The sequence below is a fragment of the Fundulus heteroclitus genome, chromosome 18 (genome assembly GCF_011125445.2).
Source record: "Fundulus heteroclitus isolate FHET01 chromosome 18, MU-UCD_Fhet_4.1, whole genome shotgun sequence".
Classification (NCBI taxonomy): Eukaryota; Metazoa; Chordata; class Actinopteri; order Cyprinodontiformes; family Fundulidae; genus Fundulus; species Fundulus heteroclitus.
Window position 1 is genome coordinate 21,591,863 of NC_046378.1, and position 26,102 is coordinate 21,617,964.

The 26,102-nt window shown below is 41.2% G+C and overlaps 1 protein-coding gene across 1 annotated transcript in view; it reads right to left on the minus strand.

The window, feature by feature from the left end:
- Positions 1-26,102, minus strand: part of arhgap35a (Rho GTPase activating protein 35a) — a 94,358-nt gene that overhangs the window by 18,643 nt on the left and 49,613 nt on the right. Inside the window, exons 2-3 of the mRNA XM_036150088.1 lie at positions 14,073-17,923; positions 5,426-5,570 (exon numbers count right to left, since the gene is read on the minus strand). Coding sequence (XP_036005981.1) covers positions 5,426-5,570; positions 14,073-17,807 — 3,880 coding nt within the window. The 5' untranslated portion in view covers positions 17,808-17,923. The remainder of the gene's footprint in view (positions 1-5,425; positions 5,571-14,072; positions 17,924-26,102) is intronic.

Sequence of the window (26,102 nt, forward strand, 5' to 3'; positions counted from 1 at the left end):
GCAAAGGGTTGAGGAATTACAGCTCTTTAATACGTAGCCGCCTCTTGTTCAAGGGACCAAAAGTAATTAGACAATCGACTCAGAAGACTGCTAAATAAATAACAAGGCTGCATGGGCTCCTCCCTCGTTAACCTGTCATCAATTAAGCAGTTAAAAGGTCTGGAGTTGATTCCAGGTGTGGCGTTTGCATTTGGAAGCTGTTGTTGTGAACACAACATGCTGCCAAAGGAGCTCTGCATGGAGGTGAAACAGAACATCCTGAGGCTAAAAAAAGAAGAAATCCATCAGAGAGATAGCAGAAATGTTAGGAGTGGCTAAACCAAATAGTTGGAGGAAAAAAAGAGAGCACTGGTGAGCTTGTGATTTTACAGAGGCCTGGTGGTCCACGGAAGACAATAGTGGTGGATGATCGCAGAATCCTTTCCATGGTGAAAAAAAAAAACCTTCACAACATCCACTCAAGTGAAGAACACTCTCCAGGAAATAGGTGTATCAGTACCTAAGTCTACCATAAAAAGAAGAATTCATGACAGTAAATAAATACAAAGGATTCACTACAAGGTGCAAACCATTAATCAGCCTCAAAAATAGAAAGGGCAGAATTGGCTTTGCCAAAAACACCTGAACATTTGTGTTCATTGATGAAGTGACAAAAGACAGAAGCAGCCGGATGAAGTGTATTCAGCCAAATGCAGCAAAGTTGAGTGGACGGCGCTTCACAGTACAGATGGACAAAGAAGTGGAATATTCTGTAATGGCCGAGTCACTGACCAGATCTCAACCCAGTCGAGCATGCATTTCATTTTGTCAAGACAAAACTTAAGGCAGAAAGACCCACAAACAAGCACCAACTGAGGCCAGCTGCAGTAAAGGCCTGGCAAAGCGTCACAAAGGAGGAAACCCAGCGTTTGGTGATGTCCATGGGATCCAGACTTCAGGCAGTAATTGCCTGCAAGGGTCCACAACAAAATATTAAAAACGTAACATTTTACTTAGGATTATGTTTTTTTGTCCAATTACTTTTGAGCCCTTGAAATAAGGAGCGTTTGTATAAAAGTAGCTACAATTCTTACATGTTTATTTATATATTTTTGTTCAACCCCTTGTATTAAACCTGAAAGTCTACACTTCAGTTACATTGCAGTTGTTTCATTTCAAATCCAATATGGTGGCATGCAGAGCCCAAATCATGAAGATTGTGTCACTGTCCAAATATTTCTGGGCCTAACTTTCTCTGTTCTAAATAGAGTGGAAATGTGTTATTCCCCACACACTATAGATGACATTGTGGCAACAGATCATATTCGATAAAAATAGCTGTTTATGCAATACACTGATCAATATAAAATGTCTACAGTGGTTTAGAATAAAGTTTTTCACGTAAAGCAAACCAAACAAGAGTGATATTAACAGTTTTAAAGCTCTTTCAGTTGTCCTCTGCATGCTAACGCGGGAACGCTAGACCTTGTCCTCCAGCTTCTACATACTTCAATAAAGCACGAATATCATTGTTTTCAGGACCTATTCCTTTATTTCCAAAAAAATATGTGTAGCAGATGTGATTTATTCCTTTTGTTTTATCTGGTATGAGATAGTATGAGTTGAATGAGCAGAATGGTAGAGCTGATCTAAATTTTAAATAAGTTTACAAGATGGAGGAAAACCTGGGGCTGTAGATGTTTTGACTGATGACCTGGGATTAATTATTTTCTGTGGAAGACATAATTATTGTATATTTCATTTTTTTAATTTTGATGTAAATTAAGTACTACATGCATGTATATCCCAGTTAATTGTGCATATTGTATAATAGTGATTCATTAAAATGCTAATTTAAATAAAACTGTTTAAAACCATATTAGGTGAGAAAATAAGCATTGTCAATTGTGCAAAAACAAATAACCAAACATTTTATTATGCGAGGCCATTTATTATACAAAGCACGATCCTGAGGAGAACAAAAACTGAGGGAGGAATTATAGAGACAAAAACATCACATTAAAAAGGAAAATTTAACACAGAAAAAATGTATCCAGTCCTGTTCCTGTGCAAATTCTCAGTTATCCGGGTCATTGCAACAGCAAACAGGTTTAAACGGAGGCAACCGAACTCTCGCTCAGTTCTTTCTGCAAATGTTTCGACACCTGTCCAGGTGTCTTTGTCAATTCTGGTGGCTCACACTTGAGCAACCTGCAGCTAGAGCGCTGCTGTTTTTAAAGGACATGAAGTCCCATCCTCCTAGGCAACTAAATATGTTTGGCATTTAGTAAATATAAATTAATTTGGTAATCCTAACTGACCTATATTAGGAAAAGTTTAGTGTGATAACATCAGACAGTGAAATAAAAAAAAGATGTTGTGTCTTTTTTGTACAGTGTCAATTATCTGGTTTCAGCTGGATGCACCCTGGGACGACTTCAATTAATGTACACAGAGTTCTCAAGTTTGTTATTGGGTAGATTTTATCTAATTAAATGACTGTTTAGAAGGAAATGGCAAAACAATAAAAAAACTGACTGGGATGCTGTTTTATTAGTGACAAACAATAAAAATATTTTCTCACCCATAATAACTGAAAGCAGCATGGGGTTTTGTAACAGTCATGATGCTGTGTTTGTGACTCTGCCCTCATTGGATAAGGTATTTCAGGGAAGTTCAATTTTGTAATTTATTTGAGGAAATAAGAAGTCTGTTTATACTATTGTTAACATATATAGTACACACAATGATTTAACAAAAGCTTTGGTAATACACTATCTTGTTGTTTTTTTTTTTATTATTATTATCTATGTGCTACACAGTCACCGCTGACCTGAAACAAAACATCAGCAGCTAAACTTCATGATACCCGATCCCTGTTATTTAAAATGCTTTTCACTGAAACATATACTGTATATCAACCCTAATGTTCAATAAAAAAAAAACTGGGGGAGCTCCACTCCTATAGAAATAAACTGCAACCAACTAAAGAAACTTGGAAACAGCTGAGCACAGACGTCCTTCCAATTCCCAACCATGTGATGATGAACGGACAGGGGGAGCTGTGGGGCAGAACATTACCTGGGAGCTCTCTGGCAAAAAAACACACCCTGACACATGCACACTCAGCACGCTGGTGAGAGAAGGGAGAAGCACTGGAGAGGAAGTAAGGAGATAAAGAGAATGGCTGGAGTGAAATATATTTTCAGGATTCAAAGAGTGAACAACGGGACAAAGGAAGATGATAAAAAGACGTTTTAGAAGCAATGGAAGTAATAAGATATGACAGGTGTGAGTATTTAGTGAGGTAAAGAAATAAAGAGACACCTGGGAACTTACAGAGGAGAGGATTAGGAGGAATACTAAATGTAAACAGGTAAGGATAAAAGGCACAGAATGCCAGAGAGCGAGCAGCGAATTCAGCTTCAAGAGTGTACAACAGAGCATGTAAACACCTATTCAACCAGTTTTTCCTCCTTTATCCTGCTTGTAACTGCTGTGACTGCTTCAGTTAACATCTGAGCAGGGAGAGGCAAAATCAAACATGATGCCTTGTTATCTGGGGCTTTGCCCCAACGCTCCTACATGCAGGAAGGAGGTGGCTGTTTTGTAAGTCTGTAATCCACAAACGCAGAGACTTTAATCAGGCCAGAGATTAAACTGGAAAGCATTGGAATGTCGGTCGGCGAGAGCAACATTTTAACTCAGATAGCTAACTGAGATGCAGCTAAAAGGTAACAAAGTAAATGTGTCAGCCAGGACATCTGAGGTGTGCCGTTGTAAGGAAACAAACTGCAACTAATGGGGGTAAAGTTAAGCACCTGAAATCCTGATTCAGCGAGGAACCAAGACATCAGTATCAAAGCTCACCCTCTGGTTTACTTTAACAGCAGGCGGTAGAGTAAGGGGGAAGCTTGCGGTCCCAGGACAGTGGAGCACAAGAGCGGCCTGGCAGGGTGGAAGAGTTTTAAGATGCTACATACTCATGTCTGAGCTACCAGGGAGCAGAAAACATCATGTATGAACTGAAGCTAATGACCTGTCTGTGACCAAAACACTGAAACGCAACATAAACCTAAGCATTAAGATATTTCAGGTCTAACATCCATCCAGCTATCTATCCATTGTCTACCGCTTATCCAAGATTGTGTCGTGGGGTAACAAGTCCAGGAAAGAAATTGAGACATCCCTCTCCTCAGGGGCATCCTCCAGCTCATTCTAGGCGGGGGGGATATAGTCCCTCTAGTGAGTTCTGGGTCTTCCCCAGGCCTTCTTCTAATGGGGAGAGCCCAAAAAAGGGAGGCACTAAGGTGGCACCTTGATCCATACCACCTGAACTGACTGTTTTCAAAGAGGAGAAGCGGTGGCGCTACTTGGAGCTCCTCCTCAACAACAGAGCTCCTCCCCATATCTCTAAAACTGAACACTGTCAGCCTTGGAAGAAGCTAGTTTGAACCACTTCTATCTGGGATCTTGTTCTTTCAATCCTGATCCATAACTTATGACTATAGGTGAGGGTCAGAACATGGACGGACCGGTAAAGCCAAAGCTTTGTATTTTGGGTTAGCTCTTTCTTCAATACAACAGACCCGAGAGGCGCCTGCATTACTGCAGATGCAGCTCCAAACCATCTGTCCATTTCCTACTATTACTTATTAGCAAGACAACAAGACACTTAAACCCCTCCACCAGGTCTAACATTATTTCTTGAATCCACTCGGTTAGGTTAGAATCCCTCAGAAGGAGAATGTGGCTTGAGTTCACTTTAGATTAGCTTGAAGATCAACATACTTGCATTCACGTTTAAAAAGATAAGGTAACAGTCTCTCGGGTTCTGTTTAGTTCACTTCCAAGATCAAGATAAGAAACAGGAGCAGAAAATGAAAATGCTAGTTGTTGTGGAAAACTAGCACTGCTTATCACCCTGAGCATACCACCCCGACCGTTAAGAATGGCGATGGTGGTACAGTAAATGGCAGGGGCTGGAAACAAACCTGAGAATGGGACATTCTCCCTCGAGAAGGTATGCAACAACAATAAACATCCAGCCAGAGCTACAATGGAACACCTTAGATCAAGGACTCTTCTAACCAATCATGTGTTAGAATGGTCCAGTCAAAGCCCAGACCTATAAAAAGCTGTAGCAAGATTTGAAAATTGATCTTCAAGCTATTCCACAAATAAGAATGAAAAATAAATTCAACCTCCAGATGTATAAATCTGGTAGAGACCACATTTTAAAACAATGCATTATTTTCTGCACAAGAATGGCGACCGTTGTGCTGGACTATCACATACAATCCTAATCAAACTATAATCAAAGCTTGAAAGTTTGCAGGTTTTGATGTTACAGTGAAATGGGATATGAATACTTTTGCGCATATGTGTAGCACAAATACTGCTGGGGGAAAAAAATCTGGCTGTTACAGGTTATCGACTTCCTTACCTGTGGTCTCAATAAAGCGGATACATTTCTCAATGAAGACAGGGATTGGTCTCTCAAGAGTGACCACAGCCGCCAGCGGCATGCCAAAGTAGTTGCTCTCAATAGGTTTGGAGTTGGAGTGCCTCGGCTTGGCCCGTGGTTGTTTCTGCCAGGAAGAAATAACACAGTTCGGTTGGTGAAATCACACAGAAAACACAACTTTATACGACACTAACTGAGATTGGCGCAGTCGACTGAGGCACATTTAATTTGACATTGATTAACAGTACAAAGGCCGTGACCTTATTTTAAAAATTACTGTATTTTTATGCTTATTGTGCAAAAGGGCAAAGATACAAGAACACACCCCATTCACACATACCTTCTAAAGGCTAAACTGATAAGAAATCATTCATTCTTATCGTAAACCCTCATGTCATCCAGACATACGTCACATTTTATCACTCTCATCTCATCAGTCTATCCCTTCTCCCTCTGACGTTCTGGATTTTTCCCTGTACTGCATTGCAGCTCTCACATAATCAAACTATTATTCAGTGATTATTTACTTTTCAACCCCCTATAGTTTCCTGTTAAGAGCCCTCTTATACACTCCAGAAACACTCTTTATTCTGCCTGTCCCTGAAAATGGCTTAAGGCAACAGCAGCGATTGTCCAGCGCTCTAATGGCAATCAGTAGGAATATTTTGAAGGCCCCCTGAGGCTTGGATCTGCAGTATGTCTGTCAGCGCCCCCTGAGGCACTGCCCTGGCAGGCTAGGCAGTGGGGCCGGGATGCATGGTTGGCTGAACACACAGATTGTGGGTGCAGTGCAGTCCTACAGACAGACAGCGACAACAACTGTAAAGGAGCAGAGGAGCGCTCATTAGAGAGAAGAAGCACCAACGTGCTCTCTGCTCCAGATACTGGCCACGGCGCACACTCGGGCAAACATTTTTGATCGCATTTATAGACACATTTACAGTAGCGCTCAAATCTACTGGGAAGCAGAGGGAAAAGTCCTTATGGCTTCTTTCCTTTATTTTTTGCCACAACCTGCAGGACCAAAACCAAGACAAGGGAAACTTGTTCTAATGTATTTCTTTTTAAAATCTTTTTAAATTTGGAGATGAATTTTGTACTCCACCCCTAGAGGGATAATTCAGAATTTCTGAAGTGAGATTACATTAAAAGCTTCTGTTATGAGCAGTCAATAGCTTATCTTTACCTTTCTTTGCTCTTTTATTTTGTAAAAAAAAAAAAAAAAAAAAAGAAAGAAGATTAATTGGTCCAAGAAGATTTTAATGTCTTTACAACTAGGGCTGAACGATTTTGGAAAATAATCTAATCGTGATTTTTTTTCTTAATATTGCGATTTAATGTGATTTTTTTTCCCAGTTTAATTTATCATTTATTTTCAAATATATACAAACAACAAATCAATTTGTTTCCTCGCCATGTGGATTAGTTGCTAAAAGACCCACAGTATCTGAACTCGGAGCTGAAATGATTGTGTTCTGCCTACAATATATTTCAACCAAAATTGCAATTTTGACTTTTCTCTGCATTAACCACAAGCAACAAAAATGGCCTCTAAATAAAGATGTTTGTAAACAAGGACTATTTTAAACAAGAACTTTTAATGTTTCTATTGATCAGAATATTATTCAAGAGAACAGCTTTAAGTTGAGCTGGACATCAATCCTTGTTGAATATAAAGTGCAAAGTCCAACCAACAAGCAAGTCTATGTATTAAACTGATTGACCTGTACTTAATGCTTTGTATGATTATACAAACTCTAAAACAAGTAATAAAATTAGATTATCTCACTGCTGCAACTGTCTTCCCTTCCATGTGGAAGAAAACCCACTTCAAACATTTTACCAACACCTAATGGACGTGTCTAATTCCCTAATTGTTACATAGCCAAAAATTGCAGACTTCTGCGATTTGGAAATTGCGTTTTTTTAAATCACGATTATATTGAAAATGTGATTAATTGTTCAGCCCTATTTACAACCCCAGTTTAAAAATTGTCAAGGCTTTCTATGAAAATACAATATTTGACACTTTAAACCATTGTCAAAGTAACAGTCATCTACATTGAAATGTATGACCATTTAAATGGGAAATGACATTGAATGTGGTACGCCACCAATGACCTTCCTGTGTGAAACAAGTGCTTAGAAGGGAACACGTAAAGCATTTCCTTTCATGTACACACTCATATCTAAGGGCGATTTAGAGTAACCTATTAACCTAACAATCATGTTTACTGACTGTGGAAAGATGCCTGGGATTTCCCACAATGAGCTTTAGGATGCCACTGGGGAGAGGCATGTCTGGGTTTCCCTCCTGGGCCTGTTGCCCTTACTACCCAATTTCAGATAAGTGGAAGACGAGGGATAGATGGATGGAAACGGAAGAGGCTGGGGTACCTAGGTTGAACCCACGTATGCACAGGAGAACTCCATGCAGAAAGGATTTTAACCCAGGACCTTCTTGCTGCATGGAAACAGACCTAACAACTGTGTATCCATGCAGTGCTATGAACACCTTATCTATATTCTATATATCTATATTTTGAACAAGAAAAAAAAAGCTTTCTATTTTTTTTTTTACAATTATTTAAAATGTATAATTGGCAGGACAGAGATTTTCAAATTGTGTGATCAGAAATTGTCTACAAAATCTGTAATTGCTGTATCTTAGTCATAAAAACACTTGGCTGTCAGTAGGGTAGAGTAGTTGCCCTGCAATCGGAAAGTTGCATGTTTGACTCCAACCACATGTGATGTGTATATCGATGTATGAATGTGTGTGTGTGTCAGTGAGTGTGGCTGTGGTGTAAAGCGCTTCGAGTGGTCAGTACGACTAGAAAAGCGTTGTATAAATTCAGTCCATTTACCATTTACATCATAAGCTGCTGTGGAAGATTGATATTGTTTGATTTAGCTTAAAACGGTTGCCATTAAGTTCTGCCACCGGGACAAAATTGTCCAAATTACTTGCTAACCCATCCAATTTTGGTGTTTTTAGGCTTCCAGGAGCTCAGTGGATGTTAGTGTGGTTTTGTGGTAGGCTGCCATCTATGCAATATGCCCAATGGTGAAATGTTATCACTACAAAACATAGCAGTCAACAGCTAGTGGTATAAGAATAGAGCGCTAGTTGTTGTCATTCCCAATTGCTGAGTCCCACAGTGGCCACGCAGAATCACGCAGAGAGGGCTCAGCTGATGCAGAGACTCAGAGTGCTCAGAGATCAAGCAGCCGGCCTTCAGGTTAGCTAAAGAAGTGTACAAAGAGCTTCATGGAAAGGTTCTCACATCCGAGCCTTGTATCACCAAGTATAATACAAAGCGTCAGGTGCAGTGGTGTTAAGGAGACTGTCACTGCACTGGGTCTGTTACTAGTTTGGTAGTTGCCAGGAGACCGGCACCTGCCCTACTGATTTGGGTAACATGTGAGGTTTGGTGCAAAGGGAATTATGGTGTGGTGCTGTTTTTCCAAGAGCTGGGTCTGGCCCCTTAGTTTGTGAAAGGGTTCTTTTAACATCTGGGGCAATTTCATGCTCCAAACTTTGTAGACCACAGTGACCATTCAACAACGCACAAAGCAAAGTCTATTAAAGGAACTTTAACTGAATTTATTTATGTCTGGTTAAGAAAAATTGCTTTTTGAGCAATGCATTATTACAAGCCCATCTCAAATCTCCCCTTAATCAATAAGATTACTGGAAAAGCTGTGTTTCAATAACTAAATACCTTATTAACAATAACTAGCTGCTTTGACAGTTTCCAGTCAGGCTTCCGTGCTCACTATCGTACGGAGACCGCGCTTGTCAAGGTGTTTACTGACATCCAAATAAATGTAAATGACTGTGGAAGAACCACAGTGCTGGTATTATTGAACATCAGTGCAGCATTTGATAGTTGATCACTCCATTTTGTTAGAGCACCTGAAAACTGGGTCGGCCTTTCTGGTACAGCACTCAACTGGTCTAAATCCCACTTCAAGGACAGGGATCTATTTGTCTCAGTAGGTAACTTTTCATCAGAGACGAGAAAAATAACATGTGGAGTTCCTTAAGGGTCCATCCTGGGTCCCCTCCTATAGAATATCTACATGCTACCTCTAGCTCAGATCGTAAAAAACATCAGTTACCAAAACTATGCAGACGACACACAGCTCTATATCACAATGTCACCAGGTGAACCCATTCAAGCACTCAGTAAATGCGAGGCAGGCCTTCTCGTCCAACATCAGTGTCGGACCTCACAAATAAGCTTTTGAGGTGAAGTTAAAAAAAATTACCTTAAACACACTGCTGAATCTTGTGGAAAACCTTCCCAATAGAGCCAAAGCTGTGGTAGTTGCATTGGGTTGGCCAACATTATATTAAGCTCTATGGATTAAGAATAGGATGCCAATCAAGTCTTTAAGTGTGTGATGGCAGACTTGTGGATACATTTGGTACTATAGTGTAATGAGGATAAAGTTCAGATTTTATAAATTTAGATTGAAAGGTGAGGTATTAACTGCTAAGAACCTTTGAACAGAGCCTCACTCTTAGCTATCCCTTCTGTAGCTGCTACTCGGGTAACTTTGTGTCGTAGCCCCGGCAGATGACCAGATTACTAATGTCTAGCTTTGAAATTCCTCTGCCTGTCAGTCACTGGCTGCCATCTATCTCTCCAGCTTGTCCAGTCTCTCAACACTCCTGTTCTCTACATTCACATTCCGCCCTCAAATGTAAACTCTAATGGATGTGCATGTGTGTGTTTTATTAAATATTAAATAAGTAAAAGGTATGTATTCATGTGCATTCATTCATTCAAGTGCCTCTTTTTGGCTAAAAAAAAAAAAAAAAGCAGGTCATAACTAGACAGCAAGAGTACAGAGATGTGGCGATTCAGTTTGGCATCTTGTAATTTATTTCAGTTCCATCACAGTAACTGTGTTGCTGTCTCATTTTAGAAGACAGTCTCTGTACCCACACGCTTTTCTCCCTTTCTCTCCCTGACTGTCTTCTCCCCCTGCCGTTTTGCCTTCTGGCCACTCCTTTCTGCTGCTGACTGAGACAGGATATGTCTCCAGCTCTAAGAAGACAAAACAGACCTCCACAACTACAAAGAAACAAATCACATCCTTAAACAGACATCATGGGGAGCGTTTGCACATACACACAGATACGGCTCGCCATAGGACACCAAAACACAACTGACTTCTGGAGTTTTGACATAAATTTGTTTCCTGTTTTGGGGAATTTCTTGTGTCCTTTTTCTCTCTTGGATGAATACACCAGATAAACTAGGTGCCTGAGGAATTTCAAACATTCCTCTCGCTGCCTGAGGAGACTTCAACAAAAAGCTGCAGGAGAGAGAGAGGAAATGTTTCTCCGGTCTCTCAGTGAGGGAGGGCAATCAGGAAGGACAGACTTGGTCAATGCCCGCGGTAAAACGGTTATTTAAAATGGGCTCAGGCTCCTTTTGAATATTTGTTTTAACCCATCGTGACTCAGGGAGATAGACAGTACCCTAAGGCTCCAGCCAGGAAAATATTTATACCGCATTTACCTTCACCTTGAGCATCACCTTAAAAACATCTACTTTTAGTTTGACTGGGGCAAAAACAGGCATAGGACCCTCTATATAATCCACCACAAACTGCTGCAGCACGTCTCCTTGATATGAGAAATTAACTCAATAAAATGTCATCTAAAAAGGGATTTGGAGTTGCAGCAGATTGTAAATGTCCTATTACTTTAGAGACAGCTGCTTGTAAAATAGGTGAAGAAACTTAATCCTTCAATATAACCATAATAAATCCATAATAGCTTGTAATGTGGCCATCAAGATTCCAGGCAAGCTGCATACAACAGATCAGAGGTGCTTGAACGACTAAAAATGATGATACGCAGCCACACTCTGCTGGTTTCAGCTTTCTCAGGGATTTTACTTTCATAAATGTTGGATTTTTAATGATCCGTGTGACATTTTGCATCACACACAGATTGTAAACTCCGATGTCTTCTCATGATTGAGCCGTTCATGCTTTTTTCTGACAGACATATGGCCTTAAGCATGGCAGGATGTAGCTGAATAATGCGAGACGACAACCTCCGTACAGGTACATCCCAGCTGAGTGTCTAAGCACATTTATCATCCGCCTCCTTTTCCACCCTCCTGACAGCCATGGCAATTATCACAGATACACAAGCACAACATGCACAGCTGCAACTCCTGTTTCAGCTGGCACTTAAGCGCCACACCATGTGTGCGAATGAGCAGCATACCAGCGCTGATAAGCCCAAGAGTGAAAGGTCGAAAGTATCAACGCGTCCTGGGTGAGAAGGGAACAGGACACAGTGGGACAGGGAGACACCTGTATCTTTAGAAAAAAAAGGAAGGAAAAAAATTAAGATAGACAAGATAAGGAAAAAGGAGGCGTGAAGGGAGCGAACAATGAATGGGACAAGAATGTGAAAAGCAGAATGTATGAATCAGCAAGATGCAAAAACAAACAGAGCGGAAAATAATGAAAGGAAGGAAGTAAAGAAAGCCAAACTGTCGCCGCGATGAATCGCAAGTCTTTAGAGGAAGCTGACAGGTTGGCATATACTACGCCGCTGTGCCAAAAAAAGTGAGCAGTAAGCAATGATGCCTTAACTTAAAACTGCCACTGGAGTCCATCAAAGCATCCTGTTTAATGGCAGCTTTGTGAGAAAACAAGTAGGGGAAAAAAGTAACTGCGCAATTTAGCAAATTATACAATGGGGAAACTATTGTTTTGTTGAAATACATTTCTATCTTTTCTGTTAACATGAAACTGACATATGTCAGTGACAACGCAAGTAATCCATACCAACTCTAAAAACAGTAGTAAATAAGTTGATGATGATGTGTAATAAAGTGAAATGATGCAGGGAAAAAAAACTGATCATGTGAAGAAAATAACCGGCAAAAAGTGTATAACACTAACAAAATAACTGGAATCTGTCAGTTTTTAGAACGCCATACTGCTCCTCATCAGTGAAAATTAATATCAGCTGGTTTAGTCCAAAGCGATAACCTATAAAAAGGTTGCTCATTACCAAGGTACTGCACGAGAAGCATCTTATCACATCTGAAAGCAAGGGGCACTTTCAAGATGTCTGCAACCTCGCTGCTTACAAAACACACTGATGGCCTTGGTTGCAGACATTTCTAAACATTCTAGTGAACGGGGGCCATGACCTGGAGTTGAAAAAAAAACATCCTTTCACTGTAAACCAGCGACAACCAGGAGTCTGACAGAAGTCAAGTGAATAATCAGAAGATCTTGTCCAAGAGCAAAGCAGCAATCAGAGTGAGCTTGAAAAAAAAAAATGTCTGCTTTCTCTGCTTGCGCCATAAGACTCCACTGCTGAAGAAAACGTATGTTTAAGCAACTCTACAGTTGAGAAAAGAGCATTTAGACAAAGCAAAGAAATACTGGAAGAATACTGTGTGGTGCAATTTGGCCAAAATTGAACTCCCTGGACTCTGCTGAATATACCATGTTTGGAGGAAAATGGCTTGATAATAATTTTAATAATAATTTTGTGCAGTTTCAGGCAAGACGTTGCACCCAGTCATGAAAATACTCAACTAGAATCAGAGAAAGAAAATAAAGCTGTTAAAGTGGGCCATAATCTATACCTCTAAGAGTATAGAGGGGAGCCCAGTAACACTAATAAAACCATTTGTGTGGATTGCTTGAAATCACACCTGAGCAATGCACCCTTTCCTGCTTACAAGAGAATTTGTGAAGCTGTTTTTCAAACTATGTTTTGAATAGATTTTACTAAGCGAGTTCAAAACTTCCCAGTGTAATTCCACATCATTTCACACAACTTGGTTTGATTTATTTGCATATGGATTACTTTGGTTGTTAGCCACATCTTAAGAATTTAACGTTTCTATTTCATATTTCCATTAGAAAAATTTACTTCTTGAGTACAGAATATGTATTTTCAGCCACTGTATGTCTAGAAAAAGTTTATATTGTGGGGAAAAAGCCTTCCTTGCTGAGATTGCTTCTCTTGTTTTGGTGCGATTTTATCCTGTAAGAAGAGTTGACCTTATGAATTTGACATACATGCACAAACAAAAGTTGTGCCTCTTCTCCCTTTCAAAGGGACATTTTAGATTCGGGTATGATGAAGAACACCATCACATTTCCTCCTACCACTGATGATTTGGCAAACGTTTAGGGGACTCCAACTGAGTGGTCAGGAAAAAATATGGCAGGGAGGCATGCTTTTAGAGGAAACCCTTCAGAATGACATGTTTTCACTGGGCTCGGTTTTAAACAGCAGAGAGAGGATTCTGAATCTGGCCATAAACACAGTTATCCACCAAAGCAAACAGGTCTGGGTCTTGGCCAAAACATAATTATGCTGGAGTTATTCTGTGTGTACATAAGTAAAGCAAATGTTTATACTCTCCAAACCCTGCTCTCCTACGTTTACTACAAAACATTGATAGGTTTGCTTAAAATGAATGTTGTACTCGCTTGCTGAAAGAGAAGATAAGTATCCCTTAAAGCATTTTTAATGCACTACAATAATAATAAATGCATTTCCCAAGGCTGGGATTATCAGTCATATTAGACTCATACAATACTTGTTTATAAAGTTACTAACCTTTGTGTTTCTGCGGAGTCCCCGGAGAATCTTCATCGTTTTGTGATCATCACCTTCGTCGATGGAGTTTTCCTTTTGAGGCACTCCATCCTCATGGCTTATCTTTGGTGGACCACCCATCTCATCATCACTGCCAAGAGAGAAGCTTGTCCTAAAACTACTAAATTTTCCAAGCCGTTGGGACCTGTCTCGGTAAAGCTTAGGCTTTTCACCAAAACCGGAAAGCTTTCTCCTGCGCTCCAGTGAGCTGCTGTCGACCTCGCTGTCCGAACCGTTCCCTACGGCACTTCCATTGGCGTGGCCCTTGTTGGCGTTGCGGATGGTGACCATTTTGCCCTGTGTGCTGTCATGGGGAACAGAGTAAATAGTCTCCTCCTCTGTAGGTCGAGGTTTGCACACAGCGTCCATAGGCTCTGCGTAGTCAGAGGGGTCATAGCCGCCGTCACTCCCCGGAGCCCAGGTGACGTTTTGGTGCAAGAAGGATCGGTTGGAGGTTCCTTGCTGATCAACATAGGATCCGAGATTTACTTTGCGGGGGGGCTTGGGCTTTACTTGTGGAGGCACCTTATTGTTCAGCTTGTTTTCAAATGTGCCAATATCAGAAATGACAGAAAATGTATCACTTGATTCCAGATCTGGCAGCTTGAAACTTCCCAGGTGGGAACTTAGACTACCACAATCCCTAAATGTAGGGTAAAGCAGTGATGGGTCAAAGTCATCCTCTGAGTCCACATGAGTGGGAACTGGACTGGGGGACCCACAGCGAGGGCTGATGCTCTCGTTGGTGCAGGCCTCGGCTGTATTATCAAACATGTGTGCAGCCTCAACAACGGCGCGCTTTTCCATCACCTCGTGTAAGAAGGACTGGAAAAGGTCTATCTTGTGAAGTCCCCCTACTACCCCACCATGTCCACATATTACTGTGCTAAATCTGGCATTTATTTCATGGGCCAGCTCCTCTCCCTGACAGATTTGCTCCTTAGCAGAGTCAGAGTCTGACAGCTCCATCTGACTCTCCCCTACTGCTAGCAGGTGGACCGGGACGACATCTTGGACCTCACAAAGGAAAGCGCACATAGTCTCCATGGAGGCTTTGCGGCGGGCGGAGTAAACTGTGATGTAGCCGTGGACAAGGCCTGTTTTGCGGAGGGAAAATGAGGAGTGGAAGGAGAGCAACGACAACTCAACGTTCTGCCTGTGACCCCCTATCATGAGATCCAGGAGAACGGACGTGCCGCTGCTAAGACTTGACGCAGGACGACAATGCTGGGGCAAAAGGAATGGTGCAAGTAGTTGATCTAAGTCATATGTGTCCCCACACATCAGGCACATGACTATCCTGAGGTCTGCCTCACAGCCTTGCTGAGACGGAGAGTCTCTATAAGCAGAGGATAAAGGGGGCAATGTAGGGGAGCTGCTTCCAATGTTTCTCCGGGTTTCTAAGAGGCCTCTTAGCATCATGCTAAGCTGCTTCTCGCTGACATTGCGGCCGTAACCCTTACCCGGGGAGGCTGGGTCTAGGTAGGTGCACTGCAGCTTTGCAGCTACCTGCTGCCCCTGCTGTATCAGAGTCTGAGCTGTTTCCCCTCCGATATCCCCAATGGAACCAACCCCCCGCTTAGTGACCAGCAGGAGGGACAGTGGGAGTAGAGCTAAGCTGTTTTCCCTTTCCCTTCTGCTTATTGTTGTTTCTCTAAGCTTTTCTAAACTCTCAACAACATATGAGAGGGATTCCTTTGAATTGTATAAACAAAAGCAACCATGGGGTGTGAAGGTAGGTGTGTGGAATGAGTTGACAGGCAGACGTACATTGCCTTCTATGGGACGAAGGGTTAACTCGTATATCTTGCCATCAACAACATACCTGTCATCACTGGTACACAATGCCCTTATCTCGTTTGCCATTTCTCTGGCTAGTCCATTTTTACCTAGGATGACAAGGTTTATCCGTTCAGCCCTTCCTCCTTCCAGTCTAGTGCTGTCTGACGATGGGTATCGGGTGGGGAATCTGGAAGCCAGTATCTGCTCAATCTTAGTGTCAACACAGTGGGGGCTGTTAGGGCAAGTATCCTTCGTAGGATGGTAAACAAAGTGAATGTGTTTCAGTACAAGAGCATCCCTTTCTGCCTGCAGCTTTTGTAGTGCTTTAAATCTTTGCTCCTCGCCCAACAGCTCCTGAATGGCTCCCATTTTCTCTTTACTTGGTTTTGCATCCACTTCTAACTCATAAAAGAGCTCAGAGTATTCAAGAAGCAGTTCCTGAAAGTCTTCTTTGGCCCGGTCAATGATTTCCTTCTGATGTTTGTTGTAGATGTCTAAATATTCAGCTTCGTCCAGCCACTGGTAGAAATCCTCATTCATGATGAAACTTCGAGCCTCTTCCCATGGTTTCCCTGGTGTGATGAAAGGAGAAACACTTAATCTTTCTTTGAACTCCCATCTCATCTCTGATCGCTTGCGTTCCTTTCTTAACTGATCCAAATGGGTTTCATAGATGACTTCAGCTGCTGGTGTCTCCAGTAGGTCCTGGGGGATTCGATCATCGTCCATCTTATCAATGTGCGGTGTCGTCTCCCAAGGGGTATCATCCAAAATGACAAACCACAGAGAGAAATCTCTCTTTGTCTCCAATACCTTCTGAACTCCAGACCAGCTCAAGTGGTCTATCTCATCCAACTCTGGTATGAGTACAGACAGGGCCTGTGGTAGAGTATTTAAATAGGCCTTCCTGCGTTTCTCTATATGGTCTTGCTTTAGTCTGTGCACATGTTGTTGGAAGAGCTTCTTGGCCTTCGCCGTTCCTTCAAGAAAAACATAGTCCTTGTACTCAGGAGCTGTCTGCATACGACGGCTGACAGCAGGCCACGTCTCATTGTGGTTGTTCACAATTCGGTTGACCAGCCACTCATAGCGGTCTTTGGCTAAGGCGATCTGTTGGCTCTGCTGTTTCAAAGCCTCAAAGTATGGGATAATCTTGGGCTTTCCCCTGCTCTTGTCTATGAGCTGAACCAGAGTAAGAAATGCCAGGTCAACATTGACATTAGAGCGGGCTGAAGTTTCAACCACCTGTAGGTTCTTCTTGGCAAGGGCAAAAGCATGTGAGTCTTTAATGTAGCGCTCAACTCCTTCATCACATTTAGTGAGAGCCAGTACCACAGGCTTCTTTGTTTTGGCTAGTTGATTATACAGGTTGCCAACAAACTTCATCTGATCCTCAAAGCTACGGTTCATACCCCTACTAACATCAATGCTGAGTAAGAAGCCATCCACTATAAGCTTCCCTTCAGGCATTTGCTTTTGCTCAAAGTCCTGCTCTAGCCCCAGCTGATCTGTGCAAAAGTACATCAGCTTTTCAGCTGAAGCCAGCTTGGTGGAAGCTGCCCTCTTGATGTAAGGCTGGAGCGCCGTGCTACGGTGTGGCTGAAATGTCTGATCGTCAATAAACTCAGTCTGCTCCACCACGTTCATACGGCACTCCTGCCCCTCTTCTATCGTCCTGCCAGCTTCTCCCCAGTACAGAAAGTGGTCATTATTCACCACACGTCCTCCAAAGTCACTAGTGCTTAAAACGGAGGTGTGGTCCAAGTGGAAGTCGTCTGCGCTCGGCCGAACAAAGCGGTTGCACAGGCAGGACTTGCCCACGCCACATTGGCCTTTCTCCTTCTCGGTGCCAGACAACCCCACCACGACCAGGTTGTAGATGGGAGCCCGGGCATCTTGTTTTTTGGCCATCATCGTCGCTTGCAGAAGCTCATCCTGCCATGCTGGCTGCTAGCTCTAGGGAGAGGAGGGAGCTGCCAGGGAAGCAGGGTTTCCATGCAAAAAGGAGCTTACTCGACTTAGGTCTTGTCCTGAAAGATATGGAGAAAGACAAAGGAAATACAGAAAATTAGTCGCCAGAAAACAAAACTAAGTAGAACATTTAGTAAGCTATTGTTCATCTCATTTAAATTCTTATTATGCTCCTGCATTCTGTCATTAATGTTTAATCTCTGATCCTATTTTCCCTGTAAATGTTTCCTGAAAAGATTGAGGTCAGTGACAAAGCTGTTGGAATGCAGCACATTACTTGGCCAAGCTTTAGTTCAGTTAAACATAATGTCTCACCAGTTTTACTCATTCAATTTTCAATCTGCAAGAACTGCAGTGCTAACAGTGATGCCTTTCACATTTCACTCTTGTCTTCGTGGGGACCCCATATCGTTTGGGCCCATTATGTGACATCTAACAGTATGGTCGGCCATCTCGCTGCCACTGAAGCAGGATAAATGTATGGGTAGTTAGTGCTCTTGCAGCAAACAGACATGAATGTGCACAAAGGCCTCTACACACTTGTGGAAACGGGCAAACTAAGCTGCCCGCACCCCCAAATGAAAGACACACACACACACACAAGAAGATGAAAGCAGATAAGTGTTCCAGAGCTAAAGTTACTAATTGGCCAACTAGGGAGAGCCATCTGCATTTTAAAAGGCGGCATTGCCTATTGGCTTACATGTCTTCATCAAAAACATGTTTTCCCAAGTTTCTCATCCAATAGATCAGAGTTGGATAACATACCATCACTCACGTCTTTACATATTTATCTCAATTTGACTAAATAAACTGATGTATGGCAAGCAAAAAAATTGATATATAATCAGTGGTATACAGAGAGGCTTGCAGAGTGGGCAAACTGAAGAAAATGTAGTATAGATGATATCTAAAACAAAATTCAGAGGGCTGAGGTTCGGCTATTAACTTAATTGACTGCCTCTCCTTTAAAGGGATGATTCAAAATGTTCCTTTGCTGTAAGGCAGCCAGTCTTAAAGCATGAGACCAACCAATCCATGTTCCTACTGGTGCATAACACAGTAAAACCATCATCAACCATATAAAAAAATAACACAGATAAAAAAAAAATGACAATGGAATTATGTCCGTCAAGCAGAGGAAAATCATTAGCAATTTTGAAATTCGAAATCTGACCGTTTTACACCAGAAGGGAAGACAATGAAAAGGATAACCACAGCTGAAGCAAATGCTCCTGTAAATGCTCCACAGAAGGAATTCACAGGAGATCAAACAGTATGTAGCATACTATAATTTGCCTGCTGAACAGTCTGTATATTCCACTTCTGAATTTAATTTAAACAGGTGCTTATCAAGGTTCAAAGCTGCAAGTTTTGCAGAGCACCAAATCCCCTGCTTTTCGCTCGTTTCCATTCAGAGCGTGAAATAACATCAGAGAATCCAGGACTGGCATCAGCGGCTTAAAAGTGCACCTGTGTCCTGACCTGGACTTGTTCACGTTACAAAGCAGATGGCCTTGACAGAATTTATACCCAAGAAAACATGACCTCTGAATATAGCCTACTGCCTTAACAGAGCTTGTGTTCAGCCTGCTAATAATCATCCTTTATTTCAAGTCTACATGCTCCCATATTGCTATTCTTGCTGAACAGCTGACATGAAATTAGACATGGGTTGGTAACTGACATCAAGGTGTGCAAAGGTTTAGAAGGTTATGGTTTGAAACCCCTAAAACTAGTTCAGTAATGACAACCCTATGATTAATATTTTAATAACATGCCAGAAGAAGGTGCTGAAGGGCCTGGATTTTTCTTTTTAGATTAATGCATGTTGAATGCATGTTTTTAGAGCATTGGTAGTTGGCTAAAAAAGAAAAAGAAAAAAGCTACTCACTTCTTTTTAACAAAGATCAATTCGGCTATGAAAAACATGGACAGTCTTGATGTGAAAATTAAAGTAGTGCCTACCATCACTCTTATTAAGGTTGAGTAAAAACCATGATTGACGAGCTGATATAATTTCCAGTTTTTGCACTAATCCGATAATAATTGTGAAACTGGTATCTTTACTTAAGGTTATCACATATGGGCCCACGACAACATTAAATTCAGGAACTTAATCTATCACAGCGGTTCACAAAAGTGCACACACCCTTGTTAAAATTTCCCCTATGTAAAGCAATGAGACCACAATAAGATATTTCAAAAATGTAATTCGTTCTTTTTACACAAATGTATTTATAAGCAAAAAAAAACATTCTTCAGTGAGAGTCAATAAGTATGCCACATGTTAACTGGGCAATATTTGCCAACTCTGCCAAGCAAAGTTCTCTAGATCTAGGACATCTCTATTCCACAGCCTTCTTTAGGTGACCACCACAGGTTTTCCACCGGATTCAGTTCTGGATCATTTCAATACTTTGACTCTGGCCTTAGGTGGCCTTATGGTGTTTGCTTGGACTGCTTGGAAAATTAAAATCTGTCTTCATCTTTAGCTTTGGGTTTTTGTCCAAAACAAAATCTATATTAGAACTTTAAACTACTTTAACCACCTTGAACAAAAAAAACTCAGCTTCCTTTGAAGGAAAGCCCATAATATAGCGTAGACAGCGCTGTGTTTAAATGTGGGTAAAAAAAGACGGTGGTAGCAGAGTTGGAATCATCCAAATTTCTTAAATTCTCCTAGACAAAATACAAGCATTTTGTGATGTCAGAGTCATCCCATATGTATTACAGACTGCTGCAAATAGTTTTGGACCATCTCTTGACTGTTACCTTTAAACAATGAGACCATTTCAATCCTTTGCAACTCATCTGCAACCTATGGCTTTAGCTAAAGGATGCTGATTTGTATGTGTTTGGAAGATCCTTGTAAACCCTTGAAAATCCTGTTACTAGTACCAAAAACCACGCTAAAGCTCAGAGGAGATTGGGTCTTTTCAGGTATGGCTCCAAAATGAAGGAACAAGTTGTCAAGTTGACAGGCCTTTTCTCTTGCTGTTTTTCTCTTTCAAACAGCGTGAGTTGGTTTGTTGTCATTTCTCTTTTATTGTATTCATGTCTTTGGAGGTACATGTTATTCTACTTTTATAGTTTTTTTTTGGTACATTGCATTATTATGTGTGTCTTAGCTTGACCTGTTTTCGTACTGTGCAGCCCTTTGGTTAAACAAATAGTTTAGTTTTTTTTAATGCGTGCTATAAATAAAATGGATTTGGGTTTGCAGGGACAGTTGAACTTTTATTTCACATTATTCAGATTTTCTCTAGAATTGTACAAAATATGCGTCACATTATACATGGAAGGACTTTGCTATTGTTTACCATCCAACTAATTTACTATATTACAATGCCAGTGGGCAGGGTAATGTATGAATGACATAGAGTTTGTCATTTTCTCTGAGACGTTCCTTATTAAACATAAACACTCTAACCAACATCTGCTTCTCTAACTTAACTATATATATTTTCCTCAGTGTGTGCACCAAGAAGAGTTACCAACAGGCAGCCTCCAGGACAGAATTCAATCATAAGTGATGTGAGGACTCAATGGTTTAGAAAACCTCAGCGGCAAATAATAGAAGGATGTAAAACGCCTCATTAAGTGCAACAGCGAAGCTAAATGGATAGAATGAGAGAACATATAGGGCACAACAACCGTATTAGATGGCTTTATTCAACAGAACGGTCACTGAGAGTCTGAGTGCAGCGTTGCACGGATTAATTTGTTTGGGAAAAAACACTCGCTTCCTCATAGAAATGACAGAACGTACTGTTAATGCAGCAGTCCTGCCATATCCAGACAAACTCTCTCACAGTTCGCCCTGAAGTCTGGTGTCTGGCACGCATGTGCAGCCACATACCAGTGTCACCAGGCCTCGGGGTGTAGAAGAGATGAGGCAGGGACAGATTAGGGCTGCAAGTCTGCCTCTGACCATGAAACATGTCGGGAAGCACAAAAGCAGAAAGAGAGAGGAAGAACTGCAGGAAGGAGAGGAAGGCTTTGGTAAAGTCAACAGCGGGTGGGAAGTCAGGGCAAACATCGAGAGGATGGGGGCTACGGAGAAGAATGGATGTGGAGGAAGGGGAGAGAGGTCGGTGGGTCTGGGTCATGCGAGTTGCGCGCTGGAACTCCCTGAGGGAAGATGGGCAGGGCGTGCCGAAGCTCTCGCCGAGGTCGCATCGGTCAGCCTCTACTGAATCGTAAACGGCGTTACAAGCCAAACGCTCCGCTCGATTTTAGAACAGTCCTTCTCCTAGCAAGATGTTTTTACAAAACAGTCTGTTTCAAACTGGTGGTAAAAAAAAAAAAAAAAAAAAAAAAACTCAGCCTGAGCCTATCATTGAAGCCCCTTTCTAGGTCATTGGCTTTCTCAAGGATAAGAGTAGCCAAGGAAGACAGAATGCATCTGTGGGGTGTTTGAGTGCAGCCCGGAGCTAACGCTTGACCGGCAGGGCGTGAAGTTCATCATTACAACGTGTTACAAAGGGCAGCGGGAAAAGAGGCTGTTTTCACTGCCCATGAGGAGAGAACATGCAGCCCTCGTGGGGTAGCTGCATCCCTTTCATAACGGAGTTCCAGGAGTTAGCAACGCTGCGTTGCACAGTCGGCTGAAAGTATTGACAGTCAGGGGCAGGCTTGACTTTCAGCTTGTATTGTGTTGTCCTGACAGCTGACTGAATGCTAGATTCAACATCAAAAGTAAAACAAAGCCTAGAGTATAACGGTGATTAAGAAACTTGTATTTGTTTTAGTAACTTTAACACGATTCAGTGTGTAAAAACTATACAGAATTAGACAGCATTGCAGAATGTTACTGACTTAAAATCCTTTTGTACTTTAAACCCGTTCCTATCAGAACATCAATGACCTGGAAATGTGAGGATCTTCTTGGAAGACTTTGATACAAGCTAAGAATAGGTTACAATGTAGAGAATATGCAAAAGGCCGGTTGTACTGTCGGAACTGCTTGGTGTGCAAACTGTGCTAATCGCTAATACAAGTTGTTAAAAACTGTTTTTAAATTGTCACAATAAGTTGTTTTTACTTAGTTTCTCTGGAACATTACACTCATTTTCTCATGCCGTTTCGTCAGCTCTGCTCATGAACACTGACTGACCAATCATTGCAGAAACAATCTTGAAGTTTAACATTACCAAGCGATTCTGTGGCTATTAATGTAGCGGCTTTGGGGACCAATAAAGCAAGGAGTGGGCAACAGAAGCATGGAGTAGCACAAAGCTTGCCCCTCCCCCTCCTGTTGCAACTTACTGCAGGACAGACTGAATGTTGGCTACGATACTTCTACCTCGCCGGACAGTGAAAGAAATTCACTTCTTGGAAATATTTCTGGTCATGAAAAACACGGACAGTCCTGGTGCAAAATGATGGCAGAGGGCCACCCATCAGTCTCGTCATGTAATGCAGTCTAAAAACTACAGGTGGCAGAGTCATCTATAGGCTTAAACTGGACTCTTATCTCCTAGGTTAAAATATTATTATAACAAATTTATACATAGAATTATATGTATGGTTTAGCCATGACATTCTTAATGTCCTTGGTAAGATCATCTAGTGTTTAAACTGTTTGGCTTGTTCTTATTAAAATGCTGTCTTCTTGAAAACCCATTTTCCCCTTCCATCAAAGAGCCTCTTCCATTTGCAAGCTGTAAATAGGCAATTGTTCTTAATATATCCTGCCTCTGTAAATAAAAGGTTAAATAAATATATAAATAAAAGCTGTGAGCGACATAACATTTAGTGCACTACATTGAGCAGGTGTTTTTCCTATGATTTTAGGTCTAGGCATCAAAATAAAGATAATAAATGTCATGATAAAGGACGATATTATATAAATTTACCAGAAGTAGGTAAACTGTAAAACTGTCCACTGCCTGGTGACTTTAAATTCAAGTATCACATTGGGTTGTAACCTAAAAATCCTGGTTCAGAGCATCTCTAGTACTGCGCCAGTACAACATGTGCAAACAGTGTTTTTGTGCTGCATTTATGTCAGAAATACATCTTACTTTGATGGAACAAATCTTTATAGAAAAAGAAATGCTGCAAAGGTCACAGTGCAGTCGTGATTCCAGACTCCTAATGATAGTGAGGCACAAAGAAAATCTCTCTTCATTCTGGGAGACAAGCGTGACATGTCCTCTTTGTTTCTGTTCAAAAATGATTGCTAAGCCCCCAATTCTATTCTCCTCCCCCTTATTACTTTACAAACATTATCCTTGTCGTATAGATTTCCATCCCTCTGTGCTAAGCTTTCTGCTCTCCCCCCCCCCCCCATTCTTACTCATCTCTATTTGCATCACCCCCTGCCCCTTTTCCTCTTCTCTCTGGAGACCTGCAGTCCATTAGTAAGACACAAGGGTCCTGCGCAAGGCATTGGGGCTCTGGTTGGGCGGGGGCACTTTTTACACTGATACCACTTCCTGCTCAGGCTGTGGTCTCCCACTGGACGTGCAGATGAACACACAAATAAAAACGGGGATGAAAAACACAACCTCTACACAAGAGGGGAAACATGTAGTATGTAACACACAAATCACTTGCGGTACTCTGTGAAGGCTCGTAGTCTTTCGTCATTTATCTTCTCCACATCTATACTCCGCTCACTCAAAAAGGAAATACAAATTTCCTCACTCTTTCCATTTCTTGTAAAAACCCATCCGAGTAAGAAAAATAAACACTACAATCAAACGGCCGCTAATGCGTTTCACATGCGGCTGGGCAAACAAAATAAACCAACCAAGCCACACAAGCAAATCAAACGGAGATTTTTACACCGAAATGTAACCACAGAGCTCCAGCAAAGCCAAATTCTCACGGACTCAAGATTAAGCATGGACCTGTTACCGATAGCAAAGGTATCCCGGGGTTTTAAAAGGAAGAGCGGTTTTCAAAAACACAACTTTATTTCTAAAAATTCTTGCAGTTCTTTTCATAACAAGCCAGAGAAAGTGCTGCAAGTTTTGTTTTCCAGCCACATAAAGCAGTACAGCTCTTCCCCTTCCCCCACTTGTTGCTGCATAATGAGGCATGCTAACAAAAATTTCCTTGAAACATGGCTGTTCCCACAACCTGAATAGATAGTCTGAATAATTTGCCAGATTATATCAGTTTGTTATGGCTTCTGTTATTCCATAACGAGCACAGAGGCAAAAACTACAATATTTTCCACAAAAGGCACTTAAATATTACTACTAAATGTAACTTTTAGTATTTGTTTAAGTATGTTTATTATAATGGAAATAACTAAAGATCTGTTATCATAACTTCTGATAGAAGCAACAATAATTATTTTTGGTTCTCTAAAAAATAAGCAAACATGTTTTTTGCTTTTTTTTTATTTAATTTAATTTTTTTACATTTTTGTGTAAATAAAATACTCTGGCACCATGCACATCTTAGTCAAGCTCATCATATTGTAGAAAGCGCGTGCTGACCCTTGCCTAAACGCAATGTTAAAACTAAAGGTCATAAATTAACTAAAAAACAGCAATAAAAAGAATATAATCTGCAATCAACCAAGCATCCCATTTCCATGAGAGCTGGTCACTTGTGTCTGGGATTATAGACAGGCTGTGGATTAGTTGCAGCTGTTTGCCTCTTTCCATTTGCAGAGTCACAAGGGCAGCTGTTGATGCATAACCATGAGCCGATGACATTGTGACACAACGCAACAGGAAACAGTCACACACAAAAAATGCTATAGCTGCTGATTTGCGGCTCAAATCTGCATCATTACTGATGTAAGCAGAAAGACCGTGTATAAATAAACAATCCCAAATTTAGATGGCCTTTTGCACCCATTTCATACATTCATTTTTTAATAGCTTATGTGCAGTGGATTCAAGAAGTCGACACGCCACTGTTACAAAGCCAAATATAGTTAAAAGAAACAAAAACATGAGACCAAGAATTTTTTGCTGTTGAAATTTTCAAGTAACCTGTTGAGGTCTGGACTCTCACCTTTCTACTCTTGTTTTGGTGAAGTAATACGTTGATTGATTTTTGTTATATCTTTTGGGTCACTGTTAAACGGTCTCTGTTTAACATGAAAATTCGTCCTCATCTTGTGTTTTTCTAGCAGAAGTCTGAGGGTTTTATGTTCATAATACCCTACACACCTAATTTAGGCTTAATTTCCGACTGAAAAATAACTCTAAAGCATGATGCCACCACCCCCATGCTTCATTGTGGTTATAGTGTGCTTTTTAGCAATGT